We start from the raw sequence: 27,276 nt of genomic DNA, 5'->3' as shown, positions 1-27,276 counted from the left end.
AAAGATGGGATATGTTGCATCATTATTTTTAGAAACCAAACGCAAATGATTCGCATTGGAAAGTTCCATTATGCTACAAATGACCAACGGTCCCCATGAAATCGTAAGCTCCTTAAAGACTTACCTTTCCATCTCGATGCCTCTTGCCAAGCTTGGTCTCCTCAGGGTGGTAGAACCACTTTACTTTGACCACCATACTGGAGGTCCAGGATTCCCAGAAGTTCTCAATTTGACCTACGTATGGGAGGTTAGGACGTCCAGCTGAAAGGAACACTGCACAATCCCCCACTTTCACCGTGTCTCTGCCTCGCACGATGGCTTTATAAAAAAGCTTCCTGGCCTTCCCTTTAAGACCTCGCCGCTGGGGAAAAGAAAATAAATTTAGCGATCTTATTTGATAAAGATTAATATGAGGATTATTATTGTTATTGTCTCCATTGTCCTCTTGCTTCCGAAAGAAAATTCCAGATTAGAAACATTTAGTTGATTCTTACCTGTGTGGGATTTCCTGACCACTTCCACATTTGACGTCCTGCAATGAATGCAGACATCTTAGGCCTTGGAATAAATGAGGGGTCATCGGTGAGCATCCTGGGTTTCTTCACAAAATCCTTGGATGGTTTAGAGGTGGAACTGGAGCATTCCTTCCTCTTTAAGGACTTGCTGTTGGAGATCTGCTTGGAGGGATCTCCTTTGGCATTGGAAACAGCCACAGCTTTGGCCACAAATGAGTGCTGGTGTGACCTTGAAGACGTGGAAGGTTCAGAAGGTTGCAGGAGGCTTCGGTGGGAAGACATACAACTCTGAAGCATTACCGTAGAACTCTCCTCATCCTCTGAGCTGTAAGAGGAGTCGTTATCTGAGGAGCACAAGCTGGAACTGGAGATAGACCCTGAAGAGGAGGAGCTTGAGGAACCAGAAGACGAGGAGGACACGGAGAGACGAGAAAGGAAGCGGCCAGCCGTCCTTAGACCTCCTGAGGCTGCAGCCAGTGCAGCCCTCCTCCTCCCTTCCTCTTCATCATCCAGATCAGAGTAGGAGCTGTGACAGTCTCGGTGGGCGCTGAAGCCTGAGTCGCCATATTCATCCAGACGCAGAGAATAGGAGGGCTTCCTTTGGGGTGTGGTTCCTTTCCGAAGAAGTTCTACTCTGGAGGTACCCCCCTTTTTGTTGTCTTTAACCAGCAGGACTGGATGAGAGTAGGCCTCTGTCCTTGGCATGCCACTCACAATGGAAGAGCCGCCTCGCAACAGTAGAGCCTTGCTGTTCTTTGTCTTGGGGGACGTTACTCCCTCATGGTCTAACTTGACTAGGAACTCTTGTCCAGACTTCCTGCTTCTCGGACCAACAAGCTCATCTTGCCTGCGCCTCTGGCCATATGTCCCGCTTCTGGCAACTAGAGATAAACCTTGATTCGGCCCTGTGGACTGAGTGCAGAAGGAGGAGTAGCCATTTGCAATGCTGCTGAAGGAGTCCACCTCAAACGAGCTGCTGCTGAAAAGTCCTTTGGCCGGGGTGGAAGCCATTGGCTGGTTCTTCGCCAAGGGGAACAGGACATCCTCCTTGCCTCTTAAGGCCTTCCTGGGTGCCCCATTGAGCTCAAACAGGTTGTCAGACGACCTCTTCCTGTTGTTGCTCAACGAAGGCCAACCCAGAAAAGGTGAAGGATTTTTATTGGCCTTCTCAGCCTGCAGTTCCTGCTGCTTTTGTTTTTTACCAGAACCCTTTGGTCTCCCTAGAATATACAAAATACATGTCATGTTATTTTAGCAATACAAGGCAAATTTTGAAATATGTCTTATTTGCACATGCTGAGCGCTGGCCAGTTTATTTGATCCACTTGTAAGACCGGCTATTGTACAAGTTAATGTAGTCATTGTGTGAAAAGGTGTGTAAATCTTTTGCAAGGCTATTGTGTTGTTGGGAATAACTAAGCGGTCTACAAACCCACCAACAAAGCTCATTTTAAATTCTGTGCATGAACCCATTGTATTCAGAGAAAACTTAAATCCCCTAAAAAATCTATAAAATGACTAATTTGATGTAATGGTACGGCTATAAAAACCTTTTTGTTTCAATACGTAGCTCACGGTAAGAATTCTTTTTAAGGATGTATTTTGTGTGATTCTTAGCTTTACAGCTTCGAGGTAATAAAAGATGAAATGAACAGTTTCTGAGGTTAATTCTTACCTGGTCTTCTTTTGTGAAGAGGTGGAGTTTGGCTATTAGTTAAAGTATTGATAATGTTGTATCTTTCAGCAGGCCTGTCATTGAGAGGAGCCTGCTCCAGACTAGAACCTCTCTTAACTGTGGCCTCGGTGGGTATCAGCAGCGCAGGAGACCGCTCCCCACCTAATGACGAGGGGCAGATGAGTATTAGCACTTAACTTACAAGTTAAAGAAACGGTGCAACATGAAAGGAAATATTTCCAGTTACAAAGAGAGAAGACACTCACAGTGAATCTGGTATCCTGGAGGCAGGAGGCGGATGTTTGAGAGAGAAATCTTCCCTCTGTCTCCATCATCAAACTCTATCATCACTCCTCCTTGCTTCCCCTCATCAGATGAACCACCTCAAATAGACAAAAAATCACTTCTTTAGTTGAGCAAGAATATTACCAAATAAAAAAAATAAAAAAATTGATGATGATTAAATAAGTAGACAAACATACAGAGGTCAGTCAGTCATTACTGAAAAGAGGGTACAGAGAAAGCGGCTGTCTCACCTCTGCGAACGTAGCCCGGGTATAAGCAGCGCGAGCGTTCGCTCCAGTAAGCACACACCCTGGTTCCTTCATTAAGCATAGTCTCTGACTCTGGCCGTACATCCAGGACCTGAAGGCCAGACAAAAACATGATTAAGATTCATTGCAGGCTGCTCACACGCGCAGACATGCATGCACACACACGCTCAGAGACATACAGAAAGACTGTGTGAGAGCCGTTGAGCATTGTGCACGGGCAGCCACTGTGCCACATTTCCAAGCGGCACTTATCTCATGCCAATGTGCCAGTCAGGGCTGAAAAGAACGGAAGCCATGATGCAGTAAATCCTGACTTGCTGAGTAATACTAAAGAGGGCCTGAATAGAGGGCTTGTGATTGCAGGTTGCCAGATCCTCCCTCCAACAATGAAGGCAGCCCCAGCATCCGCCACTCACTGGGGGCTCTTTCAGGTCGCTTTCATTTACTGTTGCCATGGCGAGGGACCCTTTGACTGATGAGGTGTGGATGTGGGTGTGGATGTGGGTGTGCATGTGGGTGGTAGTTGGACCATGGTGAAAATCTGGGAGTTGGTGTCAAAGTCAAATAAATGGCTATGGGACTAATTTAAAGACAAGATAGTTGATGTCTGGCATGAAAAGGACCAGCTGTTATTTGATCAGTGTTTAAAAAGGGAAAAGTTGCCAGACGAGCTCCATGTAGCACTAACGGGAGAATGAGTGGGCTAATATGGATTAGAGGAAGGAGGTGACAAGCGATCTAATATTAAATGGACAAAGGTTTGTGTGATCTTCCACTGCAAAAATGCAGGAACTTGGTGAACACTTCTCCTGTGGAGAGTTCAATGCTATAGTAACACATGGCTAATAGAAGGATCGAAACAACAACATGTTGCTCTTAGATGTACAAAAAAAAAGTGATCGAATACTATGCACCTGTGTTGGACATCTCAGCTAGCTTTAAAGACAAGGTTTCATACTTGAAGGTTGTGGTCAGTAACTGTCATTTGTAATGTATGCCAATTAAGTTGTTTTATAGCCAATTTCTAAACATGCTGAATACTTAATCTGTAACTTGTATACTGATAATCACTACTATCACTCGTAACTTCAGGTGATTTATGATCTGTCACGCACCAACCGCCAAGACAAATTCCTTGTATGTTTGACATATTTTGGCAATAAATGTTTCCCGATGATAACAAAGGCTTTTCAAAAGCTGCTTCATTCCCGTTATGGATTGATGCACATCCATTAATCCAAGGCCCCACCGTACCTGTAACACTCTGGTCTGCTAATCATGTCATCATCTCTGAACATTTAAGTGCAAACACAACATCTTGTGCCTTGTTTGGCAACAGTGAAGACTTATTTTCACAGTTGGAGAAGATGTGGTGGCTTTTCTTTAGCTGAACTAGCTGTTGTTATTGTTGTTATAGCAGTCTCTCCGGGAAAAAAATAGGATGGTGACCCGCTGCAGTAAACATCAAAAACTCCATTCTATACGCAGAGCACAGCACGAAGCACATATTACATAAATGCAAAGGATCACCAGCCATGAATGTGCTGCGGTTTATAGTATGGATGCACGCTTATAATGTGGACACCTTTGAATCAGCTGATGGCTTCTTTTCATGAACCCCGGACTGTCAGTGGTCTAAGCCTTTGAACAACTAGAGGAGGGGGATGTTAAGTTCACGCCATATTCCATTTACACTTGAAGAAGTGAAAGGATACAGGTATTAGTGTTATTATTAGAGCTGGGCACGTTAACGAGTTATAAATGTGTGCTTTTTTTAGCATTGGGAGGGTAGGGACTGCTTAACAGTGTGCACATTAACCAAGGAAATGGAGCAAGGTACTACATTTTAAAATGGACATTTTCTTTGAAATCTCAACCAGACGGCGTTGTCGATAAAAGCAAAGCTATTTGTAGCCTGCAAACCGGAAGTCGCTTATCACCGGAGCACTACGGGCCTGAAGTATTACGAGCCTGAAGTACCACTAAAGCGTCACACAGTATCAATGTCAGCCGACTACATACCCAAACAACCAGTACCAGACTCCACTGGCATACTACGTTGGAGAAAACGTTGTGCGCGAGAACTGTCGACAAACCAACGCAAGAATAATAAAGCGTCCTTTACGCTACGAGCCTCCCCCAACACGCAACGCCGTAACGAGAATACACGAGTTGTATGAAACGGAGTGACGGCTGCACCAACTGTTGAGACTTGACTCACACAGCAGTCTGAAGTACAACATCTGTACCCGGTGAAAGGTGGTTATCTCTTGCTGGTCATATCGTTCAGAAGAATAGAGGTTCTTTATCATCCGAAAACGTAAATGACCTTGTGTGTCAACAGGCTTGGTGCAGAGGAATAAAAAAAGTTTGAGAAATGGATAAAAAAACGTTAAAAGTTAATCTTGTCATTGGGTAACTGCTCAACCTTCTCTACTGAAAGTGTTTTTTTCTTTGACTGAGATTCAAAGTAAATCCATATAAAGTCCTTTTTTTGTGCTAGACCACCTCACTCAAACCGGGACCCTTACTGCTGAACATAAACTGTTTATGCTGCTCCCTGATCAAATGTAATAATGTTTCTTCTCGTATCTATTCAGAAAAAAAGAAAATAGATTAATATACTGTACGTTAACTTGCTGTTGCTCCAAGAGTGCCTCTTATATTGTTCTGATAACATTACTTTAAAATAAAAGTGTGCAGTAAACTATTTTTTTTATATATTATTGAATTTTCACATAATGTGATTAATTGCTGTTAATCACAGAAAATCATGCAATTAATCAAGTAATTTTCTTTTGTTTTGTTTTTTTGTTATTATCCCACCTACAGCCAGAGCTGGGTTTAACGGATATCCACTGACACTCACACACACACACACACACACACACACACACACACACACACACACCAACCCACACCAAGTTCCGGCCTTCCCTATGTCATTTGTATTTAGGGCGGTTTAAATTGCCTCAGTGACCCTGAGAGACATTCAAGGGATGTTTGAAGAGAAAAAAGGAAAGAACTGGCAGAGCTAAAGAAGGTCTGGAAGGCCATGGAGAGTTGCAGAGGGTGAGAATGATATTTAAGAGAAATATAAGTGTTGAAAAGACCAAACAACTGATGTTTTTTTTTTAAGTGCAGTGAGGTGAACTTACAGCTTCCTGTAGCAGCTGCTCCAATGAATAGATTCTTGGTCGGTTTCCTCTTTCACCGTGGATAACAATGCTAAAGCTAGAGAAAAAAGCAGAGCAAAGACATGAAAAGATTCTTCAGATGCCGGTATTATGCTTGCCTGGCTCCCATATCATGTGTTACTCCCACTTGCTGTTAAAGCGTCTTTTTGCTGCCTGCGCTGGAGTGGCCGTATTGATACTCAGAGATGCAATAAACCATGCATGAATGATTTCTTTTGTGCTGCGCTGATGTCTGTAAGGATGTGTCACTGTAATTTGAAAGACCAAGAGTGACCAAGAGCCTTTTCATAGCGACCTTTTTTGGCCCGATCCAAATGTGAAAAGGCCTTATATCTGTTAATTATATCATCCTAAATACAGGACACGTGTGTATTGAAAAACACCCTCACGGGCCACTTGAACTACTGCATTGTGCTTACATGTCCTGAAGTTCCAGCGTATGAACTCTTGCAGCGTATAAAAGCTCATCGTCCTTGGAGATCAGGACCTTGAGTCCATCGGTTAAGAGTTCTTTGGTGACGACACAGTTGGGGACTGCATATGGAAAAAGTGAACAACATCAAATTTGGCATTTCACTACAGGCTGCTTGAAACACAGTCACAAGGTGTCCAGTTGTATCTCTGACCTTCTGGGCTTTTGTCGCTGTATGAGAGGCTGTTGTCCTCCTCTTCTGAGAAGCTGCTGCCATCCATCTGGAAGCCCTCATCGGCCGCGAAGCTCTCCAGCAGCCGACTCACGGCTCGTCCCTTCGGCTGAAAAACGTAACAGAAGGGGTGCACAGGAGAATAAATGGATGCAAGAGTAGATAAGAAAATAAATGTGGAGATGGAAAGTGTGAAAGAAGAAAAAAAGTAATTGTTTAGTATATTACTCAAAATAGCAATTACCCACAGGGGGCTTCACAATGCCTGCACTATCTCCGATCAGTAGCCATATCTTCACTCAGTCACAGCAGTAGGTGTGAGCCACCCCCATCCCACATCTTCTCTCTCATCCCTTTCCTCCCTTTACATTACTCAGCAGGAGGTTGAGCTATGTGCGATGTGATAAGTCCTTTTAATAAAATCTAAAATCTTGGACAGTAAGACTAAAACTTTGTATAACTAGATTCTTTTTGGTGGTTTTCTGATGAAGGATTGATTGCTTCACTGTGTTCACTAGTACCTGCTGCTCATTGTTCCTTCGTCCCCTGCTGCCCTCCTCACTCTGTGAAGATGGGCCCCCGACTGACCAGCAAGTTCTCCTCTGTTGAAAACAATATGAGGATTTAAACGATAAGTGAGAGTGTGACATGGCATCACGAGCACTGGTTATGTCCCATTGTTGGTGCAGTAAGGTAATCATGGTTTGCACGATTTAAGTCCTTTTGAAGGTATGAAGGATTCATTCCAGGGAGAGTGTAAATGACAGGCAAGAGTATTAAAACGTAAGAAATACTTTCTGCTGACCTTATTGATTGCTCCTCTTAACATAGTGCTCTTGCGGGTCGCCCTCTTTAGCCTCTCGCTGGTGGTCGGGAAGGTGGCGAGTCCCAAGCTCCTCCGGTAGCGGCTGCCTCTGGTCCCAAGACTGCCCCAGCGAGGCTCTTTGGACCGGGGTCCACATGGCCTTCTCACCCCTTCCGACCGGGGATCTTCACGGCGTTTTTTGACCGCAGTGGCCAGGCCCAGAGTGCAAGGGGGCTTCTTCCGTACTTTCACCTCCCCTTCGGCTCCAGACAGACTCTGGGAGCCTGAAGAAAAAGAAAAAGACAAGCCAGAACGATAAATACATGTATATCGTTTTGCAAAACAGGTGCTTATGAAGATGTCGGGCAGCTTTGTTGACTTAGGAAGCTGTTTCAAAGGACGATCTTACCATAAAGCTCCTGTCTCTGTTTTTTATTTCTAGCTTTCTGGTTGGCCTCCAGTTTTACAATCGATGAAGGACTCGGACCTGTCACGGAGGAGCTAGAGGTGACTTCTCTGGGAGGGTGGGCTCGGTAGTCTCGACCTTCATCAGTGTCATAACTGCCTTCTTCTTCTTCCTCTTCTAATAGACATAGCACATAATTCATTAGAATTTTTTTATTCAATTGTTTCACTGTTCATATAAACCGACACTGTAGGTTACTAAAGAGCCATAGTGGGCTGCTGTCACCCATCACTGTGTATGTCTCATAGGTGGCTCTCTGCGGTCACTGACTCACCTTGATCAGATGAGGCACTCTCTACAGGGGAGCTCTCTCCCTCTTCCGTCGCGTCATGTCTCTGACCGCGGTGATCTCTCGCTCTGGGCTGGCTAAGGCGGGACGAGCCCTGTGTCAGGGCGGAGGACCCCTTTTTACTTCCACGGTGCACAAGTCCAGTCCAGCTCTCTTGGGGACCACTGTCCACACTGGCTGCTGAGAAAATATGCAGAACTCATCAAAAATCAAATCAAAAAAGTCCAGAATGGTATTTTAGGAGAGTTATGAAAGTAAAAACGTGGGTTACACCACCACCAATACCAATATCAGGCCAATACAAACTACAATAACCAGAACGGGTCATTGTTGACCAAGTTAAGAAAGCCAAATGTTGCTACACACATAAAAGATGATCCCATACAGCTTGTTGATTAAACAATGGTATTGGATCAGGTATTGCTATCTATGCTAAATAAAGCAAAAAACAAAAGGTATAAAAAAAATGCTGTGGTATCCAGTCCCTACCTGTGTCACTTTGTCCCCCAGACTCTCGCCTGGACTCGGCTCTGCTTGTGCTCTGGATTCTGTGTCCATGCTTTGACTTTGAGCTGCAAGGCGAAACCTCCTTGTCCCTGGAGCCGTTCCCTGAGAGAATCTTTTTACTGTGGGCTTTCTGTTTGAGCTGAGTCACATCGTCGGCCAGCTTGGAGCTGAGAAGGCTGTGAAGACTGCTTTTTCTGCAGCCCTGCGCTTTTATCTGCTGGAGATGAGAGAGCCAGAGGGAGCCAGTTACGCTCCCGGTTCACAGCAACCGCAAAAGCATCAGAACGTCGGAGGGAGAGCGCTCTCATTTGTTCACGCACAGAGAAGAAAAAGGAACAGTTAAAGCCCCAATGAAAAATATATTAATATGGAGACCAGTGGATTCGACTCCTGAGGGTAGAACCTAATTAGAAATAGTGTGCAACAAAGGAATATATCAAAACGCAAAGAGTGGCCTCTTTCATTTGTAGATGCGTAGAGGACAAAAGGGAGGAGTGCAAGGGGACCCTGACCTGTGTGCTGCTGAGCCGCTCAAAGCCTCGACTGGACAGCCTCTTCTTCCTTCTCTGGCTGTCACCGCCCCCTCCAAGGTCCTCCGGCGACAGAGCGAGCCCCGCCCCCATCGACCTGCCCGTCCAAAGAAGGGAGAGGCATTCATTAGAGAAGAAGGGCAGTGGTTTGAAAGAATAAAAGGGAGTAGCACATCACAGGGGAGTTAAGTCACCTCTCTGTTAGATCCAATATGTCTGATGAACAGAATGATTTTTAAAAAAAGGACACAGAGAGTCCAGTGACTGAAACACACTCTTGAAAATCGGTATCTAACAAGGAACCTGGGATTTTTTGAGGGCGGTGTGGCATAAGATGCCTTAATGCTTCATCTGGGGAGTGTCTGTGCAGCCTCTGAAGCGCCGCATGGCTTTGAAAAATGCACTGAGCGGTTGGAAGGCATTGCACTTGTATGCTGCTCTATTGTTCTCAGTGAATATCATAGCTGTCCAGTTGCATTTTCACATCGCTGAGGCGCACTCTTTCCCCTACACAGAGCAGCATCACAGGCCAACCACTCCAAATGCCCTTGCATTTCCCTCTGGAAGTGTGCCCATGGACCACACCGACATGAGCCAGGCCATCCATGCTCAAACAAAAGATTAACTTCCCCTCTTCTGTGCGTGCAGCCTCGATATCGCTTTACGGAATAAGCTTGGTAAATGAAAAGTAGATGAATATGCAGCTTCAATGTGTCATTTTAGTCCTTTGTTGCCACGTTCGACCACATTTCATTGTCTGCGATCAAATGTGTGCGCTTCTCTTTTTTTTTGTATGCAGGCTTTGTTTGTGTGTAAATCTCACAATGAAGTGAGTGTCAGCGTGCATCTGTAACAGAATGAAGGCGATTGTCGGGCAGCGGGACTGTCTGCCCACTGACTGACAGGAGAGTGACGGAGGTGGCAGTGGAGTGTGAGTTGTCCCTGTGAGGCAGATCCCGTCACGGCTCGCATTGCGCTGCTGACAAACCCAATGAGACAGAGTCCCCCCCCCCCCCCCCCCCCTCGTTCGGGGGCCGGTGGGGCAGAGCGTACAGTGACTAATTAAACAGAATTAACTAGCAGGGTATTCTGGTTTAGCAGCAATCCTCTCCGCTGCACAGATGCAGGAGGAAAATCAAACAATGCCTGCATGAATGCTCATGAGCACAGCTGCATCCATACCTAATAACTGCATGCATACAATGCTTAGGCAGGATTGGATTTGTTATCCACTAAGACACTAGCAAACACACACACACACACACACACACACACACACACACACACACACACACACAAGGAGGGAGATTCTAAAAGGCCGGGCTGTCACCCACTGACCTACTGCGCTCCATCATGGCGTAAGCATCTTGTAGTGGCATGAGTGGCAGGTGGGGCACAGGCTTTTACGTAACCCGGCCATGTAACACAACTTGTGGGCTAATCAGTCCCAAGTCTGCATGTTCCTTTTACAGACGTGTCATGTCATTCTCTGCTGCATTTTACACACACAAACACACGCACGCCTGCGCAGAAACAAAAGGGTGAACACCAGGCTGCCTCCACGAAGTGATTGGACTGTTGCTCAAATTTCTGCAGAAATATTTTCTGCGGTTTATTGTCCAGTACCGTGCAGAGGACCACGCAGCCCCCATGTTGGCCCTACCTACCCACCCTCAATGCTTTCGCTGCAGGGCCCCGGCCTGTTACCCTTTCATTCGGGTGTCATTGTCACCCAGCATCAGCGTCCCCAGTCTGATCAGTAATGGCCCGGCGAGGGGGGCAGGGGCACATGGGTGGAAGGAGAGTAGAGGTGACAACGCAGAGAGGCAGCTGGGAACACGATGGACTGTTGCCCAGAAACCACAGCGAGAAAAGGATGGAGAAGAGTAGATGGCAGACGGGGGAACACTGCGAGGTGACATTTAGTACTCTAAGCCCTTCCAAACCCCGATGACAAGCCTAATTGAAGCCTGAAAGGAACCCCTTCCTCCACCAAACTGCCTTCCTCCCCCTTCCTCCACCAAACTGCCCAGGACCCCCTGCTTTATGTTTTAAATGTATGGTCCCAGTTTCTTGAACACCCTCTAATCTGTATCCTGCATTATCTTTCCCCCTCTCTATTTACATTCCCTGAGTCTGACCATCCTTTGGACCCTCGGAGACCCTGTGAGGCTGTAATGGCAGTGGTGTGTCACATCCTCCCTGCTGGGACAGATTACAGGAGAATTCGCAGTGCTCTAAATACATGCTCTGCCTGTCACCCTCCTGACCCCCGGCCAACAGCCAGTTCCCCCCAAACCCCAACAGACAGTAATGCCACTGAGGTTTAAGCTCAGTGTTGTTGAAGCCTGATAAGACCATTGAGCAGTTTTCTAGGTAGGTGTAGTTCATATATCAAGCACACATAAATATTCTGTGCAAGCAGACTCAGGGACAACTGACACTCATTATGCCGTTAAACAATTAATGCCAGTGTTCATTAGATCTGAAAGGGTTCAAGAAGACTTCCTTGAAAGGTTCAGCTGTGTGTTCTCCCATTTCCTGTTCTTGCCAATGAGAGGATGCCCCTGTATGTCAGCGATACAGAGGGGCTTATCAGGCAACTTTGGACTATAGCCAGTCAGCATAGATGGGCTGAGTGATACTCACTTGACTTTTCTTTGGCCCTCGGATGAGGACACTGGCCCTGTGGTGAGGGTGGGTTTCCGCTTTCTTGGCCGGCCCGGCCCCCGTCGAGCGGGGCTGCGAGGTGTTTCCTCCTTCCTGCTTGCACACAAGGTAGACGTAAACAGACGAGCAGAGAGAGAGAGGGGTGGTCTGAGAATCTGCACGCATCAAAAGTCAAAAGGTTGCAGCATCAAATAAGAGAGGAACCCTCTGAAAAACAAGAAGCAATTGTGTTTAAATGTGTGTGGCTTTTCCAAAGCTTAAGGGAAAAGGAGGACAAGATCTCACTGATGATCGTGCTTCCTCTGAAGTTTAGCCAGCTCCTTTTGCTTCTCTTTGTAGCGTCGCTGTAGCTCAGCCAGCTTCACACGCATTGCCAGCTCAGGACCGTCCATTGTCTCCATGCCACCTTTGGCCGGGCACACCTGAGGTATCATTGGTGGTTATTTTTAATATCACTAACATCATAAAATATAAGAAAACCATTTCCTCAAATTGGCCTAACTACTCGTGTATTTTAATTTATATCAAATTGAACTACTCACTGGTTCATTGCGAGGAGTCCAGCTACATTTCCTTCGTAGATTGAGGATCCTGCGGGCGGGGAAGTGTCGCCCTGATCCCGTACTGCTGCCTTCCTGCGTGCCCATCTCCAGAGCTCGGGCTGTGGCCAGCGTAGCAAGGCTCTGGAGGTCAAACATCAGCAACTCCTCTTCTGTTACGTAAAGAAACAATTGTTAGTTCACGTCGTGTCCATCCATACTTCAACGATCGGCGCAATTGAACTAGATATTTCACCTTAAAAGCTGTCACAAAAATCTTGTTCTTTTTTAAAGCTTAATTAGCTTATTATTTCAGCATCTTGTGATAGAAATACAGGAATTGAATGAATTGGGCTTCTTAAACGAGCATGAGGACGCACCGGCATATCGTTTCAGAGGTCATGTGAATGTGGGCTGACCAGATGCTGCAATATCAGTGACCATCTGGGCCACGCTCTTCATATATAGCCTACCTGCCTGTGGCACTGAATGGACTCTCTGCCCTTTGAGGAAAAGGCTGAATATCAGGGACGGCAGTTTAGTCAGAGAACAGAAACATGCAGTTCTGTTTGTACGGCAACACTATCTCGCGTCTTTAATGTAAATTAATAAATAGAAATGGTTCTCACTCGTTTTAGTTCTCGTCTTCGACGAAGACAATCGTTGTGAGTCAACATGTGCCTCTTTCTTGTGCCGTCAACAATATCGCTTCACAAAGACAACATCACTGCCTCTAGAATCGGTTGATGATACCCTTTTTATAGAACCTCTTTTGGAAGCAGTTAAATGCATTAGGATGCCGTGGTAAACACAAAACATCCTTTTGCATGGATATAAAAAAATGAATAAATAAAACACGTGGCGCTTTGAAAAACAAGGAAGCTTTTAAAGGCACTTTAAAACAATGGTGTCTAATTAGCCAGGCAATGCTCCAGGGTGCTGAAAACATTGACTGCTTTGATGATTACTCACTAACTTTCAGTAACGTGTGTGGGAGAGAGAGAGAGAGGGAAGCCAATTGCTGTCTCTGTTTTTCCCCTTTTGTTAAAATGCTTGTATTTGCCTTTGCGTGTGCGTGCGCGCACACGTGTGAATCAAACGGCAGCGGGACGGAGGGGCGGAGAGACAGCTCCCCGAGGAAAGCCGGAAGGGAAGGAGAGGGAGTGAGCAGGGGGGGGACGTACACCCCTCGCTGGTGGTTCAGCCCTGTCCTCCTGCTTCCTTCCTCTCTCCTTCTCCTGAGGCCTTTGCGGCGTTAGAACAGCGTTTTAGAAATAAAAAGTGCCTTTTAACACACCAAAGAAGAGAAACGGCGAGCGAGCACGCAGACAGCCTATCTGGGGACATGGTAGAATCCACCAGAGGCTCTCGAGACCGTCAGGAAGAGAGGACTATCAGGGGGGCAACGCATAGTGACGGAGGCCAGGCCCGAGGAGGGAGTGGGAGATTGCCTCAGTGGACAAAGAGGACGGATAGAATAAACTGCCAGAACATTTAGGATTGTTGTGTGTGTATATGTATGAGTAAGGGAAGACCCCCCCGCTTGTCCCCTCACCCTGGCTTTTCCCACAGTTGTGCTTTAGCTGCTGCAGCTCCAGATCTGCCAGCTCACTCAGAAGCTCCATACCATGGTGGGGACTGGGCTGTGACGGGGCCACCGGAGGGGTGCCGAGAGGGAACAACGGGAATGGAGGTACGTCGGTGCAGAAGGCAGCGGCAATCAGCAGCTCGAGACTCCAGTAGCAGGGCACGAGGGGTTTGTGGGGCGCAGCAACAGTTGCTTGGCTCGGGCTTGGGGCAGAAGTTGAGGCAGAAAGACACACATAATCCACTGGGGCGTCGCCAGAGTTTGTCTGTTTCTGGTGCTGCTGCTCGCTGCCCTTTGTTTCCTCGAGGGATGGGGGCCGAGGCTCAGCAGTTTCAGGGGAAGCAGGGTCAAGCTCAATGACGGTGGGCAGCTCTGGCTCCTGTTCTCCAGGCATGTTGACCCTTTGAGCATGCTCCAACTGGCTATCAACCTCCGCCTCATCAGCCGCTTCCTCCTCCAAGGTGATGACAGCTTCTGGCCTTTTAAGCTCCTCTGTTGAAAGGAGGGCTGGACAGGAAGCCGCCTCGCACACCGGGCTCTTAGCAGGGGGGCAGACCGTGCCCTCTTCCTCAGCGGGCCCCTGCTCCACCACCTCCCTCTCCCCAGGCGCATAGCGGGCTGCTGTCACTGCTGTTCCCTCCGCCTCCTCCCTCTGTTCCAGAACTCTCTCCACCACGCTTTCTTCTTTCTCCTCCTTCTGTAGTTCTTCCGATGGGAGCGGCTCTGGGAGGGGCCCGACCGCCGCTTGGCAGGCTAACTCCTCACCCAGGCCGGAGAGAGGCCGAGGAGCATGGTCAGCAGGCTCCACTTGGACTGCTTCCAGGTCAGCTGGCTCAGCCAGTCGATCATCCTGGGCGGAGGACCCACTCCTGTAGCCCATGGCAATATCAGGGTAGGTGTAACCAGGAGGCAAGTCTGAAGAGAGAACGAAATATAGTTAATGAAATGATCAACAGTGACAACAATTCCGATCAAAAACCTTTCCACACGTCTCATGAAATCATTTAGTGAGAGTCATTTTGGATGAAAATACACAGTTTAATGCGAAGCTAAAGTCTAGAACATCAGGCAGATTCCAAACATAATTCCCTTGCTACCTTGACTTCAAAAGTGATTATAACGCAAGAAAAAGGATCTGCACTCTGCCTTGATCTCCCAGCAGTAGGAAGCCAAGGGAACCTCATGAAAATGTGTGTGTGTGTATTCTTTGAAGTGGGACAGGCTTTGGTTCATCAGAGCACCTGACACAATTCCTCTGGCTCGCCGTTAGCCAGACATTAACGATGACGAAGAGGCCGCTGGGCCTGTGGAGGGTGATGGAGGAACGGCGGGCCGCTATTGAGGTGTTTTTCCGTCATTACCGCTTTAACGGTCGTGGAAAACCCCAGCTCAGCCGGCAGCCATTTTCGGCAGCCTTGAGCCGTTCAGTCAATCAGCGGCTTGCCAACGGAGCCACCCACACATGTTGGCACAAGTCCAGCGGACAAAAAGGATCATCAACAACAGTAGCTATTCCAGTTGTCACCGGATATATTGTTCCAAGCGATATAAAAACTCACTGTCCCTGTTCCATTGCTGTGTCGGAGCTACTTTGCGTATTATGCTTACCGGGCTCCAGAGATTGTGGGTAATCCTGGGGGGGCTGTCCCTCCACTCGCTTGTCCTGCGATTCGGCCCCTTTGAGCATCTGAGGCGGTGCAGGGCTGATGGCAGGTGAGTGCGGGGCTGCCGCGGCCGGGCTGGGAGCAGGGCAGGGTGTAGAAGGAGTGCTCTTGGGATGTGGACGTACAGATGGGGACTGGCAACAGGGGGACAGGTGAGCGCCGCAGGCCCCGGGCGAAGAGTTGTTCCTCTGAGACGAGTTGTAGGAGTAAAGCTTGGAAGGTTTCGATGTTCTCGGTTCCGAAATGAGTTCCTCCAGTTCAACCGAGGGCTCGTCCGGCCTCTTCTGCATCTGTGGCAAGAAAATGAAGTTGTTTTAGGTTTCTACTTTTACAGAGGGGCCTGATAAAAAATGGATGTAGTGAATTTTCTACATTAACCATAACCGTTACATAAAAGCTACTTGTCTGCCTATATTCTGTGATTTACTGCATCCCTGTGAGAAAGCCCATAAAAATATTCAAGGAGTTAAAAATAGAACAAACGGTCATGTCGCTCACTCTGCTTTTTCACTTTTGTACGTGTAGATAGCCAGCTAGATGGATACATTTAATTCAATCACACTCTTCACTCAAAATCTCGATGGTTCTCCCATATTTTAGGTTTTAATCACCTGTGAATTGTGGGTTGCATGATGTTGCATGTCCATGCCATGCACCGCTCTGTGCTGCAGCTGCTGCTGGCTTTGAGACTGTGTTTGCTGCGACTGGTGGCTCTGGTGCTGATGTTGATGCTGATGCTGGAGCTGCTGGTGCTGTTGGAGAGCGTACAGCTCCTGTTGCCGTAGAAACTGGGATCGGGAGTACACAGCAGGATGCTGCATGTGGGAGGGTGGGCCCCGGGCACCATACACAGGGGGCCACAGCCCTGGCTGCTCCATCACATCTAATGAGAAAAAGGAGGAGGGATACCTTAGAACAAAATTACATACATGCAAATACACAATTAATGGACCTTTTACATCAAACTACGTGCACAAACTACGTGCACAATGCTTGAATACAACATTGTGCTACCCATATCCCTATGCAGTCATTATCTACATCCCACACACCCAAACAGAGAAACCATTATGGGGCATTTAAATATCATTGTATCCACATTTTATAACTACATAGAAAAATTGTGTTTCTAGAAATAAAAATGTTGACATCATAGAACAACATTTCCCTAGGCAGTAGCATCCCACACTCTTCCCTGAAACTGAATGTCTCTAAAAAGAACTGCTATGAGAATTAAATGTAATGTTTGGGGGGGCGGGTGGGCAGCTGTAGTTTGATTACAGGTCAAAACACTGGGCTGGAAAAACAGTCAAGTTTGTCTCGCCGGAGCCTTCAGAGTGGAAATTCCCCCAAAGAACCTCCACCTGTCCAGTCACATCGCAGAAAAGAGTCTGGGATGGAGCCCAGCAGGAGGCTTAGTTTTGATATCTGTGGGTGGGAAACCGTTCTCAATATGTGGCTTTAAGGAGCAGTTAAAATTGGTGTGGGTGATGTGCTATGACAGAAGTCCCACTTGGGTAATAGTGGGCCCACACTGTAGGAACCTCAGAAACCTAATTCTTCTATTCTCTCTCTGTACTCTACTCTTCGACATTGACTCGCCCTTCCACCCTTTTTGTCCAGAAATCCTTGCTCAGAGAAATAAAGTTGAATGTTTCCTGTGGGAAAGCTTTTGTGGATGCACTTCCTTTCTCGGCTGAAGCTCCTGTTGCATTGAAGGCAAAGTACCGTTGAAGATTGTGAGCTAATTAAACTTCACGGCCTGCTTACTGAAAATATCGAGAGCCAATGTTCAAACTGAGCCAAGCAGGTGGAAATGTGTTCTAATGATCTTAATGTGAAACACGTCCAGGTATGAGGCTGTACATGTGAATACACATTTATTGTACTTTAAACATACACTTGGATTTGCAGTAGACAGATAAAAGGTACGGCATACCCAGGTGATGGGTCGCAGGGTGGGCGGGAGGCTCAGTGGGCAGGACCACTAGCTGAGCAGAGGGGTCCTGAGGCAGAGGCAGGACTGGCTGCAGAGAGCCTGGCATGGCTGCCGAGAAACCTGGGGGTAGATTCTGGTGCAGGGCTGTATGACCTATGCCTGCTTTATACAAAGGATGTGAGTTCAGATCTACATTCCCACCGCACACTACGTGGAACACTGCTAAAAATATGATACGACTACCGATCTTGATTACTAAATTGGGAAATGTTTTCTAAACCTAACTTGGAACAAAGGAAAAGAGGCTTTAGTTGAATTTATTTGTTGTCTTCGGCATAATGGTAAATCATCAATTCATCGATAAAACAGGGTTTTGGAGCTAAGTTAATAGAACAAAGAAATTGCTCTTTTTTGTATTCCATTTATGGGAAACGTAGGACTTTATCTTAATTTTCAAAATGATTCATATGTCTTTACCATAAGAGTGTCCTGTCATCCAAAGGGATGGGCTTCCAGTTCTTGGCATCCAATGATGGTGAGCAGAATGTGAAGCAGGATCTCCTAATTGGCCAGACTGGAGGGATGTCCCGCCTGGGACCATGAGATGAGAGGTCAAGTCTCCGTGACAGCTGTTGGAGGGGTGGATTCTTGCAAATTCCACCCTTTCCTTATTATCCCTGACATCAGGATGAGACAAAAGTAAGGAAATGCAAACGAAGAACAATGATATATTATAAATATGCAATGAGCAGTGGCTTAACAGTTGCTTACCTGATATATGCTTCTCTCTCTCTGTCCAAGCAAGTCAGACCTATCTGTTCCCCACTCATCCTCTTTCTCTCCTCTTCGGCAGCAGGATCTGAAGGATACATGGAGCGCGGCGGTCCTGCGAAACATTATCTTAACCATTAGCTCCCCCCTGGTGAGGACATGTTCACTAATCTCTCTACATTTTTCAAAACCCTGGTATGACTAACAAGAGCGCAGACAGCTCATATTTTGCCCCATTAAACACATTTTGGACCATGCTTTTAATGCCATTTCAATCACACTGAAATTCATACCATCATTTATACATTGCGAGAATTGCATTCTCCAAAAATCAATAGTTTTTTCATCACTGGAAACAATGCTGAGTGCCACCAATTATTTTGTCAAGCCTCTTATCTACAGAATCATTTTTTTCTGTTTTCTTTTGTTTCATTTCCAATAGGGCGTAAATTGCTCACGGATATAAAAAGAAAGTCTTTCTTCCCTGCACTTCTGTTTTTTAGGCAGTGACCTGTCTGCTTACCTTTCACTGAGGGATGTACCCTGCCTTGTCGACTGTTTGGATGACTGTCTGCCGAGCGACAAGGTGGCTCCCTTTGTCTGGCCACAGCCACTGCGATTCCCACTGGCGGCTGACGCACCTCACTTTCCCCATGACCTGCATCCCCTATATCCCGGCCCCGCCCACTGTAATCAGGGCGCTCGTTGTCATTGGCCGGGCCCTTTCTGGAAGGTAGAGTTTGTTTGCTGCCCTGCAGGGCACAGCTCCCCCCGGCAGGACCCGATTTGAGGGATCCCAGCCCTCCGAAGGGGCTCTTCTGGGAGAGGAGCAGTGGCTGTTGCTGGTTGCTGTACTTTAGTAAGCTTTTCATGGCACTGCTTTCCCCCTGCGTTGGGCCCTGGGGCTCTGGTTGCTGCTGCGGCTGCTGCTGTTGCTGACTGAGGGGAGGTGCTGAGGGAGGCTGGGAAGGGGGCAGACTCATACCCGACTGCTGCTGTTGCTGCTGCTGAGAGTGTTGCCCACCGGCACTTCCTAACTCCATGTAAGACTTCCTTTGCTCCTCCTCGGGTTGTGACATGTGGTGGGGGGGCCTCATGGCCCATGCTGGCACCGGGGGCTGCTGGTGGTGGTGCTGCCCACTGCTGTTGCCGTAACCATAAGGAGACATTTCCAATTTTCTTTTCAGCTCTTGACCAGTCCCTTGGTTCAACTCAGCAGGAGAAGGTGCATCTGGGCCCGGTCGGCCATGTTGTTGGTGGCGTATCCTGGCTACCTTTTGGCCATCTCTCTGCAAGGAGCAGCTACCAGCAGGACCAGGGCCGTGGGCCACTCCTGCCCCACTATGTTGAACCATGCTTTTACTTCCGAGTGGGGAGGAGTTAGGTTGGGGTCCTGGATGGGAACAGTCTCTGTAAGGAGAAGTGTTGACCGAATGAGGGACAGAGTGTCCAGCCTTTGGTCCTTGGGGCATCGAGGCTCGAAATACGTCCATGTCCACACCGCTGTTGATACACTCGGCACTGCGCGATCGTACAACCAGGTGCTGTTGTTGTTGGGGATGTGGCGGTTGTTGTAGTTGGGTAGGTGGAGCAAGCTGTGAGGGCTGAAGGTGTTGGTGGTGGGACTGCATCCAATCTGCAGCCTTTTCTGTCTTTCTGTATGGGTGTTGCTGCTGCTGCTGCTGTTGTTGTTGTTGCTGTTGTTGTTGCTGTAGTTGTTGTTGTTGCTGCTGTTGTTGCTGTGTTTGTTGCTGTTTTCTTTGCCAATTACTATGATGCCCGCTGCTTCCATTCTTTTCTATTACCTTATCCTTGATGTTGCTGCCTACTCCTCCACCACCCACACCATGGCAGTCTGAGTTACCGAGTTGGAAAGGACCGTTAGATTTGTCCCCCAGGCCTGCCACAGATGGTACGAATGTAGGCCCGGTGATTTTAGATTCTCGCCCCGCGTTGGCTGGCCCCCTCTCATGTGAGGCAGGGTTCACCAGAGGAGCAGGAGGGGGCGGACAGAAGAAGTCTGGATGGTGGTGTGTATGGTGGGAATGATGTGGATGGTGTGGGTGGCTAGGGTGGAGCTGAAGGCAATGGAAGCCCCCTGGGTGAGGATGTGGGTGGGGGTGAGTATGAGGATGTTGATGGGGGTGTGCCGCTCCAGCGGAACCCATGTGTAAAGTCGGGGGCACGGAATAGGACAGAGAATGGTGGAGTGGTGCCTGACCCCTTTCCAGACAGTCTGAAGGTTGTTCACTGATCCTCATCTCCCCACTTATTCCCTCTTTGGTACAGCGACTACTAACGCTGGACACCATATGTCTGCCCTGGGTGCTCCCTCCAACCACCATGGCCCCAAGGGCTGTGCCCTCCCCCCCACAGCTGGACATGGAAGGCTTAGCCCCTGCTCCAGCTCCTCCATCTCCATTTTGTATCTTGCCATTGTGCAAGCAGGCACTGAGGGGCTTGCCCATACTCTGAGAGTGTTCCTTGCTGTATTCCATGGTGAGAGATGCCTTGTGCCTCTCCAGGGCGCGACTGTTGACCTCCTCCAGGGGTAGTGTGTGCTGTGGATAGTGTGGGTGCTGCTGATGTGTGTGGGGGTGGTGGTGGTGTGTGGGCTGCGGTGGTTGGTGGTTGTGGAGCTGTTGTTGCTGCTGCTGCTGCTGCTGCTGCTGCTGCTGTTGTTGTTGTCTCTCTTTTGCCTCTTGTTTGCTACTGGACCTCTCCTTGTCTTTTGCAGGTACCACTCCTCTCTCGACAGAACCCTCTTTTAGGCCCTTATGAAGACCAGTGCCTATCCCTGGATCTCTGTCTCTGCTGCAGGACCCCTGAGAGTGTCCTGAACCTGCCCTGGACATCGGTGGCAGACTGTGATTGGCTGAGATGAGAGGCGGCTGGGACGGGAGACCTCGAAGATAGAAGTTCTCTGAGAGGAGGGCGGGCCAGTGAAAACAAAAGTAGTTAGAGTAGAAAGGAAAATGTGATTTAGATTATTTAGATCTTGTGTTTGTGTCCTCAGGTATTCTTGTATCAATATCCCACAGAAAATGACACCATACTACGTTGATTGATGATTCAAATGTCTTATTTCTGTCTGATTGAATACTGATAAGCTCATGCCTCACCTTTTTGCGTGTCATAGAAACGGTGCTGCCCGTAGAGAACTCCACTGTTGGCATGGTGATCCAAGTGGCTCATGGGGAGGAAAGTGTGGGCCAAACTCCCTGAGAAACGAGGATACCCCGGAGCTGCTGAGATGCAGAGCAGAGAGAGGGAGAGAGAGAATTGATAAGACAGGACAATAACCTCCAAAATGCCGTTATATACAGGCTAACCCAGCATAATCCTTCTGGTCCAATGCAGCTGGTGGTGTTCATACGCAAATAAGTACTGGCGCTGTCTGTTATGTTTGCCTTTCCTGCCTGAGTCTAGAAGGCAAACAATACATGACAAGCTCGGGATTGGTGTAATGCATGAATGTGTCTCTGAAACACATATGGCTCTTTCTTTCACTCTTTCTGAGAGCTGGCGGTGACGCTATCGTCTATCTGAAGTAATAAGGATTGATTATAAGGCTTGTGAGAATGAAGAGAGAGCTGGGAGGCCGACCTTTACTGGCCAAATCAAGGATAAGGGGTCATTTGGATATTGGAACTTTAAGCCAGTACACCTTGGTTTACGGAATCAAGCCCACACATTTATACCACAACCAAACAGAAAACTCATTTTGAAGCGGAACAATCAAAAACACAAAAGGACTTTGAAGGTGGAGGAGAGAAAACATGGATCGAGATGAAAGCCTCGACAATATTAGGACAAAGAATCTCTATGACAACCCACTTCCATTGCAATGGGGGAACTAAAACATCCAAACAAATCACTGCAAATTGAATTTTGCAATCTCTACAAATTTATAATTCTGTAATGCCAGATGGCATTACAATAAAAGTACTGTGAACTTTAAAAAAAGGCTAATTCTTTGCCGACAATAATGCTATCCTGAGCATATTATGAAATGTGATACAGCCCTGATTAAACCTTTGTCTTCTTCGTCTTGATACACACTGGCTACGGTGATATTAATAATGATATAAGAGAAGAGAAATATTGTGATAGCACTTCATTTCTAACGTCCACAAGCACCACAGTCAACCATTACAGTGGCCTCTAAGCCATCTGGAGAAGTTCAGGTGTTTCACATCTCCTATTCCCTGCTTTTGCACCTGCCTCACCCTCCAGCCTCATTGTCAAACGCAACTCGCAGACAGATTGAGGCACGATGAAGAGAGGAGAGCGCGGCTCAAACTAAATGAAAAACAGACCGTATTTGTGTTGGCAAGTGTGCGACCTGGTCCCAGAGAACGCAGGTGTAGTTCGTTTTGGCCACATGTGTGCGCAGCGCCGTGGTTTTAACAGAAGCGCCGAAAGGGTTGAATGTCTCACTTTCTGCTGGTGGAACAATGGGGCCGGTGCTGAGAACCGGCTCTGGGGAGGGAGGAGTGTTGTGGTGGGCTTAATGACCTCGTCTCAGAGCGGCCCCCGCATGCCCCCATCTTAATTAATGAAATGCAGAGAGGGCAAACAAGTCCTGTGATAACACAGGAGGTGCTGCTGTCTGAGGAGGGTAACGGGGTGATAATTACATGCCCTCACTTCTTCTCTAATCTACCTATTTTTCTATCTCCCTCCCTTTGTCTGACTCGTCGCCGTCATGCTCAACAAGCAGACACATTCATGCCCATTCATCTACAGTATGAGGAGGGCAGATCCTTTGTTTAAGCAGGACATTTTTTTTTTCTCCGATTTGGGGAAAAGGGGGGCGGGGGGGAAACGGCGAGCTGTTTTTGGCAGTTTTATCCAAGCCTGGGAGAGGGGCTTTTCTTTTTTCCTGCGGCATGCATGTTGTTTGTGTGCGTGACGATTGGCGGCGTAATCCCTTTTCACAGCGTGGTCTGGCTGTGCCCGATAATGCCAGCCCGCTCGGTTTCGGCGTGCCCTCCAGTGGGGCGGCAAGAGGGGGCCTGCTGGGCATGGCAGAGCCCATTCAGCCATTAATCTGGTCAGGACAAGGGAAGCTGCTGCCGCTGCCGCTGCAGGCGACGTGAGCAGGGTCTTAGTGCGGTCTGCTGACTGCACAGCAGCCTCTCTCTGTCTCTCTCTCTCTCTCTCTCTCTCTCTCTCCCCCCCTCTGCACACTCGCATAAACAAGTCGGCGTCGGCAAGTGAGCGACAGAGGGGAGCTCACAGCGCATGCCCGCCATTCCAAGGGCGGAGCAGGGGCGAGAGGGAGAACAAACAGAGCTGCATCCCGGGGAGGGATTTCCAGTGGTTCTGGAGATATTTCTCACAGCTTGGTGGGCCGGGAGGACAAATAAGGAGGGCTCGATATAGAGCAGCACCTAACGGCAGCAAGGAATCGGGGCTGCTGAATGCGAAAAGGCAAAAGAGCATTAATGCTAAAATGTAATATGCTATATCTCCAGGGACACGGCTGTAACATTTCAGAGAGAGAGAGAGTCTAGAGAGAGAGAGAGAGAGAGAGAGAGAGAGAGAGAGCACGGCGGAAGAAGACCTGGAGCAAAGGAGGAGCGGGCTGAGCTGCCTGTCAAGTCCGCTAATTGAGAAAAAGTGACAGAACCATCAGGACACAGAATGGGAGGAGGAGGGGTTTTGGCAGAGGAGGCAGAACTGTGGTGGATCTCTTCAGGTTTGACTAATTGAAAGGAAGGGATGCAGGCTGGCGAGAGAGAAAAAGAGAGAGAGAGAGAGAGAGAGAGAGAGAGAGAGAGAGAGAGAGAGCATGAAAGAAGCAGGAGTATGAAAGCGAGGAGGGGTGGGGTGGGGGGGCGGGGGGGTGCAGCTTAAATCCCATAAAAGGAAAAGCTATAGCGACTGCTCACAGAAGGAAAGATGGACAACTGAAGATAGGCTTGGAAATGCGTATCAAACAGAAGTGGATTAGACAGGTGCGTGCAGGCAATTGTCTGTGTATGTGTGTGTGTGTGTGTGTGTGCACTTGTACGCGCTTGTGTGTCGGAGATATGAGACTGAGATTGTTTTTGGCATAACGTGACAAGTCACTTGGACCGAAGCCAGTTGGCCTCGGAACTGCAGGTTTTATTTTGTCCGTTATTCTTTTTTTTTTTTTTTTAAAGAAGAGTTTCACTGGGTTGATTCTAGCGGATGGGGGGCGGGGGGGGTTCAGGTTTATATAACGGTCCCACACATGAAAATAAATCTTTCCAGGGCCTAATCCATTTTACCCGTTGCTATGAAAAACATTTTACATTCCATGTATTGAAATGTCCCTACTTTCTCTTTTCCACCCACAATCACGTACACGTCTCCATCTATCTCTGTCTCTGTGTCAGAGCCCTCGTCTCCGTTCAGCCAATGAACAGGAAATCCCATGTGTGGTACACACAATGGCTGTTACTGTAATTGGCAATAAATCTGAAGGGACCATCTGAAACCAAAACCTCGGTTAATTCATGCTTCTCTCTAACATCGTGAAAGCCACTAATGGTTCGCTTCTTGTCACTTAAAAAACAAATATGCCAGCATTTGTAAGACGGTGTACTATACGGTTTTTATACCAACGCAATAAATCGTTAAACAAAAATCAACACATGAATTCTCTGTACCACATTCGCTGACTCCCTCTGCCAGCGATCTTGATCCAAGGAGCAGTACAACACTGTTATGTGGCGAGGTTATTTATAGTTTTGCTTAACGTGTCACTCAGCTAATGGCTTGTCACTCATGCTCCCAACAGAAACGCGGCCTGTGTGCACGACTTAACTGGCCCTCTACAAACATACTCACATCATGAACACACAAATCTTTGTGCTAATACGTAGTAAGTTGAAAACACATTTTCTTCTCTTCTAAAAACGGAGCTTTTATTCAAATTGGACATAATGGACTGTGTATGATTGTTGACTGTGTTTGATTGTCAGCTTGTTTTTTGGTTGGTTATTATCCTTCTCTCTATTTTATTATCATCATTGCCATTATAATCCTTGTTATCATTACTATTATCATCGCCAAGGAGCTGCGGTTTTCAGACTTGTTAGTGAGCAGAATATCCTCAAAACACGTCTCAACACATTTCTAATTTTCTGATGCACTTCTGCACTTAAAAACCATGTTAGCCACTTCTTCTTTTCATTGTCTCTCACTTGGTGCATCTTATTGCAGATATAGGTCTTAGTGAACATTCGTATGGGTTACCTTTTATCAAAATAATCTATTTTTTAATAATAATTTATTTTATTTGACTTCTCTGCCATAATAGCAGAAGTTGCTGATGATTGTTGCAGGTCAGAGAATAAATAGCAAAAGTAAAATATGTATTATATTATTCAGCCTGCTCCGTTCACATCAGTTTACTGCGGTTAGCGACTGACTAATGACATCACTGTCATCTAATACTCGATACAGGGTCGATTTCTAGCTCCTTAATGTGGTGAATGTTTCAGAAGAATAGCAGAAACAAGGACATCCTACACCGTGACAGGTATATGCCAGAGACATGAGAATAATACAGTAATCTTTGAATACAAATTTGAGCTGCTATGCTCAGATTTGCATGCAAACAGCCACTTTAACAACACACCCTGCATAAAAAGAAGAGGAAGAAGAAAAAAAAAGAAAAGAAAATCCAGCGAATATCTTTAAGGTTACAAGAGACACACAAATGCACCGACACACAAACGTCAACTCCTGCTCCGCTGCTGGCGGGGTTCTGCTGACGCCCGGAGAGAGGAAGCGAGAGTCTGGGTAATTGTGCCGCTCATTTTGATGACTTGCTTTTTATGCAAAACAGGAAAAAGACAATATGCAATTATCTTGAGGAGGGAACAGCTGAATGTGGTTGATGAACAGTCTGGATTCAATCATGCTCTTAGTGTGTTATATGCAATTAAACTGCAATAGAGATAATGGCCTCCATTGCCAACTGAGTAATAATCCCAGTCATAATCACCTCCGTTACTTTTATTAGGCTTGGCATCATCATCATCCCTCTTATTAACATTATTCTACTTTTCCACGAGAAGAAAATCCCAGACAATGAAAGCCTGAGACTATAAAAGGTGAAAGGAACACTGATGCTTACAAAATCAGTTTTGAGGGAAAATATCTGTGACTGAGGTGATGCAAATGTATTTGTCTGTCTCTGTGTTTAGTTGAGGGGGGGGTGTGCTGAGGGGCATGCACACACACATCACGCAACTGAGGCACAGATGATCAGTGACCACACATAACAAACACTCCCCACTGGCGCCCCCCCCCCCCTCCCCCCCTATGGACCAACAGCTGGGCTATTCTTGGCAGATAAATATATACACAGCGCTAAAATACAGCTCCAAAGTCTGTGGTTCACTGAACGGCATCAGGCGGTCATCTCATCATGTAATTAGCAAAAGATTATGAACGCTTAAATATAAAAGTGACAGAAGTAAAGTCACCGGAAAGCAGACCTTGCATTAATATACGTGTGAGAGTGGCATTGGATAGGCATTTATTTCTCTTCATCCTTAGCATTTGAATTCCTGAAATCCCTTTACTGTATCCATGCAATGTGAGGTGTTGAGCTGGGAGTGTGTTTATCTTTCCTGAATGTGTGTGTGTGTGTGTGTGTGTGTGTGTGTGTGTGTGTGTAACCGGGGTTTTGTAATGCTCAGCGTCGGGTGGGAACTACCCAATGTGATGGGAACACCAGCGGAAAGCTTTGCAATCACTGCAACTTCTCACTGGTGTGGGATCGCGCACGCTGCTCCAGAGAGCGTTGAATGACATTCCAGCTTACGTGAATCGAATACCGCAAGATTCCTTGGCTGAACCTTTGACCCCCTCTGTGTCCTCAGCGCTGTACTCCATCCCGAGCATGCTGGGCCCAGGACTATTTTTGTGCAAACATAAA

The 27,276-nt window shown here is 47.2% G+C and overlaps 1 protein-coding gene across 17 annotated transcripts in view; it reads right to left on the bottom strand.

Moving 5' to 3' along the window:
- Nucleotides 1-27,276, bottom strand: part of bahcc1a (BAH domain and coiled-coil containing 1a) — a 56,953-nt gene that overhangs the window by 2,112 nt on the left and 27,565 nt on the right. For 3 of the 17 annotated variants that reach the window (XM_078083722.1, XM_078083723.1, XM_078083735.1), the window contains 25 exons: nucleotides 21,476-21,601; nucleotides 18,877-21,276; nucleotides 18,354-18,468; nucleotides 18,060-18,259; nucleotides 17,583-17,744; nucleotides 16,255-16,526; nucleotides 15,588-15,933; nucleotides 13,947-14,894; nucleotides 12,395-12,564; nucleotides 12,138-12,274; nucleotides 11,832-11,948; nucleotides 9,165-9,279; nucleotides 8,635-8,869; nucleotides 8,131-8,325; nucleotides 7,800-7,973; nucleotides 7,391-7,674; nucleotides 7,107-7,187; nucleotides 6,568-6,694; nucleotides 6,361-6,475; nucleotides 5,903-5,978; nucleotides 2,727-2,835; nucleotides 2,457-2,573; nucleotides 2,191-2,352; nucleotides 495-1,735; nucleotides 125-361 (listed from right to left, as the gene is read on the bottom strand). In XM_078083722.1, the coding sequence (XP_077939848.1) occupies nucleotides 125-361; nucleotides 495-1,735; nucleotides 2,191-2,352; nucleotides 2,457-2,573; nucleotides 2,727-2,835; nucleotides 5,903-5,978; nucleotides 6,361-6,475; nucleotides 6,568-6,694; nucleotides 7,107-7,187; nucleotides 7,391-7,674; nucleotides 7,800-7,973; nucleotides 8,131-8,325; nucleotides 8,635-8,869; nucleotides 9,165-9,279; nucleotides 11,832-11,948; nucleotides 12,138-12,274; nucleotides 12,395-12,564; nucleotides 13,947-14,894; nucleotides 15,588-15,933; nucleotides 16,255-16,526; nucleotides 17,583-17,744; nucleotides 18,060-18,259; nucleotides 18,354-18,468; nucleotides 18,877-21,276; nucleotides 21,476-21,601 (8,261 nt within the window). The remainder of the gene's footprint in view (nucleotides 1-124; nucleotides 362-494; nucleotides 1,736-2,190; nucleotides 2,353-2,456; nucleotides 2,574-2,726; nucleotides 2,836-5,902; nucleotides 5,979-6,360; nucleotides 6,476-6,567; nucleotides 6,695-7,106; nucleotides 7,188-7,390; nucleotides 7,675-7,799; nucleotides 7,974-8,130; nucleotides 8,326-8,634; nucleotides 8,870-9,164; nucleotides 9,280-11,831; nucleotides 11,949-12,137; nucleotides 12,275-12,394; nucleotides 12,565-13,946; nucleotides 14,895-15,587; nucleotides 15,934-16,254; nucleotides 16,527-17,582; nucleotides 17,745-18,059; nucleotides 18,260-18,353; nucleotides 18,469-18,876; nucleotides 21,277-21,475; nucleotides 21,602-27,276) is intronic. The other 14 variants (XM_078083729.1, XM_078083730.1, XM_078083733.1 and 11 more) reach the window with 13 other exon arrangements.

The sequence above is a fragment of the Gasterosteus aculeatus genome, chromosome 11, assembly GCF_964276395.1.
Source record: "Gasterosteus aculeatus chromosome 11, fGasAcu3.hap1.1, whole genome shotgun sequence".
Classification (NCBI taxonomy): Eukaryota; Metazoa; Chordata; class Actinopteri; order Perciformes; family Gasterosteidae; genus Gasterosteus; species Gasterosteus aculeatus.
This window is presented reverse-complemented; position numbering and strand designations above follow the sequence as displayed.